A 12,282-nucleotide genomic window follows, 5' to 3' on the forward strand; every position below is an offset into this window, starting at 1 on the left:
CTGTCCCATGTCATTTGAATAAGTTGTAACTTTCTGTTTGTGTTTTAGTGAGCCGGTGTGCGGCCAGGTAAGACTTTTGCACTTCTGATCCTCCTGCCTCCACCTCTCCTAGAGCTAGGATTACAGGTGTGTACCACAACATCTGGTTTTATGTGACTCTGGGGCTTGAACCTAGGTTTGGTTTTTTGTTGTTGTTGTTGTTGTTTTTTGAGACAGGGTTTCTCTGGTAGCCCTGGCTGGCCTGGAACTCACTCTGTAGACCAGGCTGGTCTCTTTATCAGCTGAGCTATATATATCTCCTGTGCTAGTTAAAGAGTTTTATTTCTAAGGATTTGTATTAAAAAGTTTTATATGTACTTTGTGACAAAATCAGGTCTTAGTAAAAATGCTTTCAGAAGCCGGACGTGGTGGCACACGCCTTTAATCCTAGCACCCGGGAGGCAGAGGCAGGTGGATTGCTGTGAGTTCGAGGCCAGCCTGGTTTACAGATGAGTCCAGGACAGCCAGGACTACACAGAGAGAGACCCTGTCTCAAAAAAAAAAAAAAAAAAAAAAAAAAAAGCTTTCAGAATGACCAGTTCTCAAAGTGCTTGCACATGTCTGAAGAATTTGTAACTGCATTTTGTGCATTTAAAAAAAAGAAGTCCGACTCCTAGGTTGTCTTTTGCCACAGGCAGTCCCCCGACTCCTCGCTCCTCGCCCCGGACTCCTCGCCCTCCCTTTGAAGCAGCTGTCAGGTGCCTTCCTATGGCACCAAGTTCACGTTGGACCTCAGTGTTCCTGCCTGCTTCAGACCCTGCCACCCAGTTCTGCCCAGCTCACAGCCCCCTCCCTCCCCTGCATGGCGGTGTGTCGCATGCTCTCTAGAACCTCCTGTGCTCCCTACTGCTCCCCAGTGCTGCTGTGAGCTCCTTTATCCCCTCCATTCTCTCTGTTACTTCTTGCAGCTCTGTTTGGAGTGCAGCATCTCTTGCTTTACTTGAGACCTTTCTTGGTTTAGTCTTGGCCTCCTGTCCTTTCCCCTCATGGCGTGTTTCTTTGAGGCAACACTGATGGCCTACTTTGAAGTGAAACTTAAAAGGAGACTTGAGGCCCCGAGTGTGGGGAAGGCTTTAGCACTGTAGAAGGTTCTGGAAGGGCCCCATCCAGTTTTGAAGCTATACAGATTTCTGCAGAGGTTGGAGGAAATAGATACAGCTTCGGGAAAATGGGATAGAGTAAGCCTGTGTTTACTCAGACTGCTGTGTGTGGTGGGCAGCCAGGGGATGGGCCCATTTACACTGCACGAACCCTAAGAACAGATGTTATAAACCTAAGAAGTGAGATAAATGGTGCTTTGGGACTGAGTGAGGTCAGCATTTGTTTTTTTGTTTTGTTTAGTGTGTGTGTGTGTGTGTGTGTGTGTGTGTCTTTTTTCACGTGGCCACATCCTAAGCAATATGTAGTAACTAAACCCTTGAAGCCTCTAGCTTGGACCAGTTTTTCCCTCCATCACAGTTGCATTTTATTTTTAAATTCATTCATTCATTCACTCATTGATTGAGTCAAACGTCTTTCTCTGTAGCCCTGGCTGGCCTGAAACTCACTTTGTAGTCCAGACTGGCCTCTCTCTACTTTGAGATAGGGTTTCATGTCCCAGGCTGGTAAACTCCACCGTGTAACCTTGGACACGCTGCCTCCAGCCTCCCAGGTCCTGCGATCACAGGCACGGCAGTGCTAGGGAGGTAAGCCTACTGAGCCACATCCTGGTGGAACCTCTCTCGCCTCTTCTTCATCTCCCTGGAACTGTATCGTGGGCTAGGGCAGGCCTCCAGGACGATCAGACACATTGTCAAGCAAAGAGGACAGGTGGATCACCATGGGCACAGACGGGCCCCCCTCCCCACAGTCTCGGAATGGACTTGGGGGGTGCTGGGGCTAGGCCCCCCTCTCCCATGCCGCTGCCTGAGGCAGTGCAGTAGAGACTCTCTTGTGTGTATGGAAGCATAACCTGCCAATAAAAAGCTGATGGCTTATTAGCTGTGGCAGGAAGTTCCGGCAGAGATAAGAACTCTGGGAAAAAGACAGGTGGGAGAAACGCCCCAGGATGCTGAGAGCGACACATGAAACTGGAGAGCTAACCAGTCATGTGGTACACAGAATAAACAGGTAACTGAAGTTAAAGGTTAGTTGGGGAAGGAGCCAAAGCTTATTTCATAAATAATAAAGTCTCGGGGTAGGTATTTTGGGAGCTGGGGTGTTGGAGGAAAACCTTCCGTTATACAGTGCTGCTACTGACATGTGCTGTCTTTGCTAGTATAAAAATGAAATCAAGGTCCCAGAACCTCTTAGCAAATGCCCAGTGGTCCTGGTGCCCGTCTGCGTGGGAGTCCTGGCGGCAGGTGCCAGGGCTGCACTGACTCCGGCAGAATCCCTCGAGCCCAGTGAAAGCTGCTGGTGGAGACCCCCTGGTTCTCCCCACCAGTCCAGCGAAAGCAGAGGGCCAGGGCCTGTGCCCACAGCGCTGTTCTGGGAACGCGCGCCTAGGGCTGACACGGCATCTTGGGCCACGGCTCTCTGCGTGCTTCATGAAGGAAGTAAAGAGGAAAGTGAAGGAGTCAAGAGGAAGCAGGACACAGGGGACCATTTTAGAAAAACTTTTATTGCAAATTTTATTCTGCATGTTGATTTTTTGGGGGTGGGGTGGGGAGAAGACACAAGTGTGTCTTTCCTGAGCACAAAGATAGAAATAGCAAAAGAAGTGAGTTAAGACTTAAGAGCAGGAAAAAGGAAAAAAAGACTTAAGAGCAGGGTTCTTTTTTAATCAGCACCGAGTCACTGTCATTTAAGCAGAGTCAAGGATAGGGATGTGATCTTGCAGGTTTTGGCAACAGCGGTGATGGTTGTGGCAGCATCATTGCTGAGCACTGCCTCTGCTGTTGGGTGCCCCAGGCAGGCTGACGTCACAGAAGGGTGCCAGGGCTCTGTCTTACTGAGCTGCTCTACTCTGGGCCAGAGGAGGGTGTGAAGGCCTTGTCGCGGCCTGCCATACATGCTTCAATTTCCTCCACGGTCCTGGGCACACAGGTCAGCAGCTCCATGCCACTGTCAGTCACCGCGACGTCCTCCTCGATACGGACCTGGGCCAGCCAGACAGGATGCTGTGACGACCGGGCTGGCTTAATTTGCCACATTAGTGGAGCCAACCTGATCCAGCCTGACAGTGCTATCTAAGAGCAGCTTTCTGAGGGATGGGACTGGTTTGTGTGACAAGACAGATTGGTCTCAAAGCCTCTAGGGAAGCAAGACCAGGCTCCTCCTAGGGTCCTTATAATTCATGCTTACATGGAGTGTCTGGGACTGATGGGCATTTTGAAGGATCTATTGAGAGGTGAGGCACCTGCTTGGGACTGACCAGGCCTTAAACAACTTTTCTTGAGGCAAAGGTGACAAGCTGTGGGGTGGGTGGTGGACATTCTGGGACTAAGACTGGGCCTCCCAGGTACTCACCCCACCAAAGTTGCGAAAGCGCCGTAGGACCTCCTGGTTGAAGAAGCAGGCTTGGGCCGGGTCTGCCAGGGCCTGGTCCAAGAGGTGGTCGATGAAGTAGATGCCTGGCTCCACAGTCAGCACCATGCCTGCTTCCAGATGCCTCGCCGTGCGCAGGCTCCGCAAGCCAGGCTCATCGATGCGCTCCACACCCTGTGGAGACAGGAAAGGTGGGGAAGCCAACGGGCAGTCCCAGGGCTGCTCTGGAGAACAGCCAGACAGGACCGGCTGCAGCCCCCTGGGTTCTCCCCTGACTGGCCACCCAAAGGCTGGTGGGCTCTGCCCTCACTTAGGCCCTCCTGCAGGTCAGAAGCCAGAAAAGCTCTTAGGAGGTTACACGGCCTGCAGGGTCTGGCTTGTGCTTTCTTTCAGGCAACTCAATCTCCTCCACGCCAAGTCAGTCTTTTCAACAGAGGAAGGGACCCCTGCTGGCATTAGGATGGGCCTGTTATCACCAGTACCTGCTTGTGTCTAGCTTGTACCTGGCCATTGATGGCACTAGTGATGGATCATTGCTTCCTGCAGAGGCTCTGTGTGCCCCGCTCCTCCCCCAGATCCCCGGGGTACCCACTGGCTTGTGGATGGGGCCTCTGAGCAAGTGGGCAGCAAGTAAACTTTCTGGTCAGGATCTGAGTTTGCCCTGCCCTACTTGTGGCTCCTCCAAGGACGTCCAGCTGCTGGAGACGGAGCTGTCATTTCTGACTGTTTGGGGGCCAAGAACATCAGACTTCAATTAGTGGTTCACGTAAGGTAAACCAGAAACAGGCTGGCTCAGCCTCCAAGGCTGGGCACAGGGAGGAGGGCTGTGACTGGGATTTCGTGAGGGCAGGGATGGCCACTGGTGTGAGCAGGCCAGGATGGAGGTGGTGATGGGACGCAGAGCAACGTGCCTCTGGGTCATGCTCTGGGAAGAACCCTGGCTGGTGTCATCATCAGCCTCACAGCACTTTGCCTCTGGACCAGCCCGCTTGGAGGGTTGGGAAGGAGGGTGCACCTCAGAGAGCGCCAGGCCTCTGCTCAGGTCAGGTGCTCCTGTGGAGGGCAGGGGCCTGCTTCCTGTCTGCTTGCTGTGCTGGGCTCTTGTTCTATGGTCTTGCAGTTGCCGCTGAAAGACTGTACCGTCTTCTTGGCATCTCATTCTCCTTCCTGCCCTTGATCTACATCCTAACTTGTGCCTTCTCTGTGAAAAGCCACAGCTGTGGATGCCTGCTGAGGGGCATGGCCTGACTAGGTCATGTCTCCTGGGTTGGTTTGGTTGGCTTGCTTTGGGTTTTGTGGCACTGGGACTCAGGGTCTTGAGCATGCTAGGCCAGCGTGGCACTGAGCTTACACACAGTGGGCCCACTCCATCTTGCCAGCCAGCAAAGTTTAGGACCATCACTTCAACTGGGGTCAGGGGACTAAAGGCTTTGCCTGCCTGAGAACAGTCCCTCAGCAGTTGACCCCAGGGTCTGCTGGGTTGGGGACTACAGGCTAGCCTCCAACAGACATAGCAGAGGAGGATGGTAAGCCTGTCCGAGTGACCTACAGGCCCAGGACAGGGACAGTATGTGTCCCTCTTGTTAAGAGATGCCAGCTATGCTATGGGTGTCCATGAGTGCTCAGTGAGGCCTCAACTTGTACTGGACCCTGAGAAGAGACCCAGATGTGTCTGTAGGCCTGAAATAAAACAAATGACTTTTATAGGAAAAGCCATATTTTTTCCACAGTGTTTATCTGTCAGAAGAATAGGCCGAGCACAAAGGACTGCTTACTGGAAAAGATGAAAACAGTTTGCTGCCAATTTTCTTTGGTGGAAAAAAAGGACTTTGGCGACTAATGAATAACGAACCTCAACTAACAATGTCTGGAAAGGGCTGCTCTTGGCTCCCTGCACACAATAGGATGGACAGAAATTAGGAAATTAAAACTGATTTTGTTTCTCCAAATTTAACTGTTTACACTTGAGAAAAAAAAAATAATTGAATAATAATGCTTCTCTTGAGCAATCCTCCCCATCCCCCAAAATCACTCTTAGTGCTTTCAAAATACCCCACAGCCAAGAGGCTGGCTCTGGTCTTGGCTAACTGGCTGGTGGGCCCCAGGGTGTGCACCAATTGCACAATCAGCCCCCTGCACGGTAGGCGCTCGGCCAGGCTGGGCAGCAGGGATAAGCCTGAGGGGCTACAGCCACCTGCCCAGTCTGGCTTCCCAGGAGCCCCCATGCACCCGCTGGGTGGTCCTTTGAGAGCTGGTGGTAAGAGGGAGAAGGAGCCTTGTCTGAAAATGCCCTTCGAGCTGTCCTCTCCTGCCAGTGGCCAGGAGGCAGGGGTGAGCCAGCCAAGGAGCAGGAAAGGGGTCTGCTGCTGAGGGTCTAAGGGCCGAGGTAAGTCTGCATGAAGAGCATGTGGGGTTCGGTGTGACTGCACGTGAGACCTGGTTTCAGTTCCATGTCCTTTGGGGACCCTGTGCATAGATATTACCACACAGCATCTGTCCTGGGCACCCACCTCACTCACTGACCCACCCTGCTGTGTCCAGGACCCCATTTCTTCTGTGTCTCACAGGGAGACCTGTCCCTCCTGTTCCACTATATCCCAGCACCCCCCCCCCAAAACAAAACAAAACAAAAAATAAAACCCTGTCAGGGCCAGGCTTAGCAAGACCACTGTGCACACTGACCTCTGGGTAGCCTCCCACATCGTGCACGTCGAGGCCCAGGAAGTGGCCTAGCCCATGTGGCATGAACACGGCTCCCAGGTGGACCTGCAGCATGGCATCCACACTGCCACTCAAGAGACCGATGCGTGTCAGTTCCTCCAGGTGGATACGGTCAGCCAGCCGGTGCATATCCGGCCACCAGACACCTGCGGTTTAAGAAGCCATGATAAGCCAGCCCAAGGGTTGGGGACAGGGCCACACATTAGGACTGAGTGTCATTTAACCCAAGCTGCCTGTAAGGCTCAGGACCCCAAGACTCTGATCTTCACACTGCAGGACCATACTTCTGCAACCCAAAGCCAGGGCCTGGCTCTCCACCCAAGAGCAGATAGGAGTGGCTCAGGTCCCAAAGGACGCTTCAGAGTTTCAGCCTGGGCTTGGCTGTTGGAGGTGGGGCAGGAAAGGCCTGGGGCCTGACCCCATAATGGCTGACTCAGTCTGGAAGCTGCTGTGGGCACAAAGGTTTCTGGGTGAAGGTACAGCTGGCATGGCCTCACCCTCTGGTGGGCAGGGGTCTGGAATAATTTCCATGGTTTCCTGGATGTCTGAGCGCAGGCTGCTAATCAAATTCATCTCTACCCCACATTTCTGGGGCAGAGGTCATTGCGGAGAGCCTCCTGTGCTAGCTAGCTTTATGCCAACTTAACAGGCTACAGCTATTTTGAGGCAGGAGGAGCCTCAATCAAGAAAGCCTGGGTAACATCAGGCTGCAGACAACCCTGTAAGGCCTTTTCTTACTCAGTGATTGATGGGGGAGGGCCCAGCCCATGTGGGTTCAGAAGGCAGGCTGCGCAGGCCAGGGGAAGCAGCACCCTCCATGGGTTCCGCATTAACTCCTGCCTTGGTTTCCCTCAACAAACTGATTAAACTCTTTACTCCCCAGGTTGGTCATGGTGCTCCATCGCAGCCACAGAAACCCCGAGACACGCAGCTTCAGGAGCCGATGAACTCTGTGGGTCCGAGGCTAAGGACAGAGGAAATCGGCACTGCTTGGACTAACAGGGAGCCCCCCATAGGGCCTCATGCAGTACCAGGGCTGCCCCGCCTGCTGTGGAGGACCCGTCTAGGGAGAGCGCCAGATAAAGACCAGAAAGTCTTCAGCTCTGACCCCAATGGCTGAGCTCAGGTCACAGCAGTGCCCAGAGGGTAGGGAGCATTAGCACTTCTGGCACCTCCCAGTCAGGCTCAAGCCCATGGCTGGACTTACTCCCTTCTGACTGAGACCCAGACATGCCCTGACATTGCCCCACACCTTGATGGTCAGTGCCGTGAGAGGTTAAGGCTGGGAACTCTGTGTGGTTCAAGGCGCTACAGCAGCGGGTCTCAGCCCTTTCACAGGGGCTGCCTAAGACCATCATGCACATCAGATATTACATTACAATTCATAACAGTGGCCAAATCACAGCTATGAAGTAGCAATGAAATACTTTTACGGCTGGGGTCACCACAACCTGAGCAGCTGTGTTAAAGGGCCAAAGCCTTAGAAGGTTGAGAACCACTGCTTTCCGGGATCCTGAACCACAAAGGGCCAGGCCTGGGAGCCCAGCCTGCTGAGCCTCCACGGCTGATAGAAGGCTGGTGGTATGTGGTCTTGTGCAGGTGTGAGGCTGCAAGGCTAGTTCATAGGTGCCCTGCGACACGGCCCTTGTATGTGTGGACAGGGAGGAGTTTGTCTCTGAGGCTGGTCTGGCCTTTCTAGGGTGCTTTGTTACTGCTGCCTCCCGTCTGGGGGTCTCCTAGACACACACAACTCCCTGGCTGACCCAGCCTTCACCCTGTGAGTGAGGGCTCTCACCAGTGGTTGGCATTTCAGCAATGGAGGTTGGGTAACTGGAATCCCAGCTGTCACTCGTTCTGTGATCTGAGCAAGCTCTCCTGAGTCCCTGGCCCACAGGTGCTGCCTCTGTCCAAGAGCCACAAAACTGGCCCCAGAAAGCTGGCTACAGTCTTGTCTCTCCAGGGCACTAGCCACTACTGATCTGTCTTGGATGCGCAGCCAGAGCCTGGCTTCAGCACTCTGGCCATGGTGTGGTCTAGGTGTGTGAGGCAAATCTGCTGCACCTCTGGCCTGGAGAGTTCTGCCCTACCCTGCTGCCTCTCCTGGAGGACTCTCCAGAGACCAGGGTACCCTTCTGCTCTAGAAGAATGCTACACCGGGCCTTGGCCTTGGCTACGCTAGCCTATCCCTGTGCTGTGGTGGGTGTGGTGGCCCTGAAGCTATCCCCCATCCTCACCGCTGTTCCTGGACACTCCCCGATACAACTGCTTAATTTCTTCTGACGTATCCTCGCCAGAGTGGTGATCCCTATGGCACCCCAAGTCTTGGCTTGGCAGAGCTGTGCTCACTCAACTCCATTTGCCCAGCACAGGGAGCCTAGCTGTTCTCCCTGCATGGGTCGGTCCTCAGTCAGCAAAGGAGAGCCCAGGAAACAGTCTGCCTCCCAGCATGACTGATTTCAGTGCTGGGCCCACATGCCTGGCCGAACCTTGACTGAGGGGGGCATCAGGTGGACCCCATGCTTCATGGTGGCTCCCAGAGGGCTGCAGCTGCTTGCCCAGACATAGGTCCTGGGCCCCAGGGCCTGTCTTCCTTGCATGCACACCCTCAGCCGCAAGGCACAGCTCTCTTGGCTGTAAGTGGGGGCTTGCTTTCTGCCTGTGTGTGGTTAGGTCGTGACAGTGATTAAACCTCCAGTGACTTGGCCACGGCATCTGGCACGGGTGATGGTTATGACACCCATGCCTGGGTGGGGTCCCTCAAGTGTGTGAAGGTTGCCTTCCTGGGCAAGGCTGTGGTTGGGCCCCTTCCACCTCTGCAGCTCACAGGACCGTGAGGGCCCAGGTGCTGAGGTGGGAGCATCCCAGCAGACCAGCCCCCTCTACAGCTCAGGTGGACGGTGCCTGGCTCTCCTATCTTGTTCCATTACTGCTGTTAATCTCACCCCAGCTTTCTGGAAACAGCAGTATCCCTCGGAGAGACTGGGGAACAATGGTATCTTGCTCCCCTCTGTTGGGGGAGCAGCTGGACCAGTGTCAGTAGACAACGCTGTATCACTTCACCCATCTCTGCATTCTTCCCCCCTGCAGTCCCAGTGGGGAGATACCTCTCCACACAACTCCGGTTGACTTTCCCCAGGAAGTCCTCTCTGATTGTCCCCTCCTGCCCTGCCAGAGCCAATCCATGGCAGAATAGCAGGGCGGCATAGCCTGGGCCCGAGGAGGTGGGGTTCTAGCCTTGTTTTGTGTCTGGCACTTGCTAAGTATGAGGGGTAAATGAAGCACTAGTCTTCCTGATAGCTTTTCACCGGCTGGAAGTACATAGCCCTGAACTCATGAGTGACCTGCACCCCACTCTGAGAGCAGATGCGGGGTGAGAAGAGTCCCCTCCTAGAAGTTGGCACCACACCACCTGCTTAGTGACAAGAGCTCAGAGAGGAGGCAGTTCCTGTGCCCAGGCTCCGGGATGGGTTCCTGCTGGCCCCTGCTCCACCTGGCCTCTCTTACCAGCTCTCCAGTGGGCCTGGAGCCTGCTGCTGCTGCTGCTGCTGGAGCCAGGGAGGCCTCGTAGAGCCTCCAGCAGCATCCATCACAGCCCCAGGCTTGCTGCCCAGAGTGTGACAGCCCTGGGGGGCTCCCAGGCCGAGCCAGGAAGGCAGCAGATCCCCCTCACCCACTCCCGAGGCTACTTGGTCAGACAAAGAACTCACTTCATATGCGGACAATGGCCCTCACGGGATGCTGGATGTGGGAGCCAGGCCTGTGGAGTGTGGGAGCAAAGGCATAAAGCCCAGGGCTCAGGGCAGGCCCTGGGAGCTGCAGTGAGTTAGCTGCATGGCAGGCCAAGCTGGCATCAGGCCCAGAGCTTCTAGCCCAGCCCACCCTGCTGTGTCTACTTCAGGGCCTTGGGGACTCATTCACCCTGTAGAGGGGCAGGAAGCAGCATGTGTCCAGGCTGGAGGCGCCTTGCTGCTGCTGCTGAAGTGGAGGCGGAGCTGTCGTGTGCACACTTCCTGAAGCTCGTTCTTGCACACTCTGGGAGCACACACGCAAGTGCTTGGAGCTAGGCAGGGAAGACAGGGAGCTTGCCCCTCTGTCCTGCAACCAGTGTGAGTGGTGGACAGTGGACCCGAGACAGCCCTCCCAGGTCTGGCTCCTGCAAAGGGCACCATGGGGTGACATGAGGTCCCTGCACTGCTAATGGCACAACCTCCGTATTCCTCAGCATCTCTGCAGTCAAGGGTCAACAGGAAATCCAGCTGCATGTCCAGGTAGGAGGGAGCCAGGAAAGGCGACCCCTCTCCCCACCCACAGATCAACAGAGGACCGATGGACTCAGCTGTTGTGCACACTGCCCTGTGGCCCTCCCTACTCACCTGGTCATCACTTACATTCCTCTATCCCTCTATCCCAGGCTCATCCTGGGAGCAGGGGTGCTGCTGGCTGGCCACTGACAGCCAGCCCCTCCCTCCATGCTGCTACCCTACCTCTACCCCATCGAGTGAGCACATGCACGCACGCATGCACGCACACCCACAGCAGCCTTCACCGGCAGCAGCTGAAGCAGGTACGGTGCTGTGTAGACTGTGACTGGGCAGGATTAGGAGAAGCGGTGGGTTCTGGGAGATGCCTGCACCAATGCCTGGCAGGAGGTGTGGCGGCACACACCTTTAACCTCAAAGTGCGCAACCAACACAGACGGGCAGCTGGCCCTGAAAACACTAAAGCCACTTGTGACTCGGACTCCACCCAGCCAGTAGCCAGCACCGATGGACAGTGTTCTCCCAGGTGCCAGAGCAGCCTGCCTACCCTCCTGCCCACCCTGCAGTGACCTCCTGGCCAAGCCCACCCCCACCCTCGCTCTCTGAGTGACAGAGGCTGCTCCACCTCTTGGCCCAGGATGAGGAGCCGAGGCCTGCATCCTTCAGTCCCCCAGGGATGCAGCTGCTGGCCCATGTGAGCTCTGATGGTTCTGGGGCCTGCCTTTCCCCTGGGCGTCATTGTGTGATTTCCTGCCTGTCTTTATTTACTCTTCCGTGGAAGGGCTCAGGAAGCAGCCGGGCAGTCTCAGCAGGGCGTTTGTCTTGGCTCAGGAGCTGAACCCACAAACCAGGGACCATTCCTCTGAGATGGGCAGGGGGCTGACCTTGCCACTGGCAGTTTAGCACTATGGTGAGGCGAACTGTCCCCAGCTGCTGAGCAGCCCTCTGTGAACACAGGACATGAAACCCTGTGGGTCCGGCCTATACTGTGTGACCAGACAGAAGTCTAACTCTGCTCTTGCGGAACCCCAGAGTGCCATAATGGACTGAAACTGCTGGGGCCTCTGTTCTGTTCTCCCACAACGAAATCTTCAAGCTGCCAGCAAGGGCTTTCCCAGGCCAGGTCTGTGCCTCCAAGAGCCCAGCAGAGACAGTGGACCTTTAGTGAGGCTCTGCCTCATGTGGACTCACAGGAGCTGAGTCTGGATGCCCCAAGTAGCCTGCATAGCCAGGAAAGGCAGCCGGGTGGGTGTAGGGATCCGGCCAAAGGCTTCCCTCAGTGCAAACTGGGGACCAGCTGGGTAAGCCTGGACACTTTCTGGACAACTGGTTGGGCCGCGTTGGCCAAGCTACTAACTGGTGATGATGTCCGGTCCCAGCTGGCTTTGCTGAGGCCAAGACGCGGGCAGCGTGGAGGGATGGGAGTTTGATGGTCCCGGGTGAACAAATGGAGGGACACTGCTGTGCTGACAAGCAGGATCGCCCCCTCCAATCAGCTCCCCGGCGTCCACACTCCTCTCTGAGGCCCAGCCTCGCTTCCAGTCTCCACTGTGGCAGATGGCAGACGACCCCACTCCATGCCCCCCATGATGCCCCTCTGCTGCTTCCTCAGCATAACACATGAGGGTGGCTGGGTCCAGGTTGGCCTCGGGGCTCTTACCCAGCAAGCTCTGCTTTGAGCAGTGGGAACAGCCTTTTCTGGCCCAACACCCACATTTCACTGTTGCCAGCAGAGGTTTGAAGACACCACCCAATGCGATGGGGCCCCTGCCAACTTAACCCATGGGAGGACACA

General features: G+C 55.4%; 1 protein-coding gene across 1 annotated transcript in view; it reads right to left on the bottom strand.

The window, feature by feature from the left end:
• Positions 1–2,958: 2,958 nt before the first annotated feature.
• Pepd (peptidase D) overlaps positions 2,959–12,282 on the bottom strand; it is a 134,829-nt gene continuing 125,505 nt past the window's right edge. Inside the window, exons 13-15 of the mRNA XM_051162196.1 lie at positions 6,190–6,374; positions 3,490–3,681; positions 2,959–3,119 (exon numbers count right to left, since the gene is read on the bottom strand). Coding sequence (XP_051018153.1) covers positions 2,982–3,119; positions 3,490–3,681; positions 6,190–6,374 — 515 coding nt within the window. The 3' untranslated portion in view covers positions 2,959–2,981. The remainder of the gene's footprint in view (positions 3,120–3,489; positions 3,682–6,189; positions 6,375–12,282) is intronic.

This window comes from Acomys russatus, chromosome 19 (assembly GCF_903995435.1).
Source record: "Acomys russatus chromosome 19, mAcoRus1.1, whole genome shotgun sequence".
Lineage (NCBI taxonomy): Eukaryota > Metazoa > Chordata > Mammalia > Rodentia > Muridae > Acomys > Acomys russatus.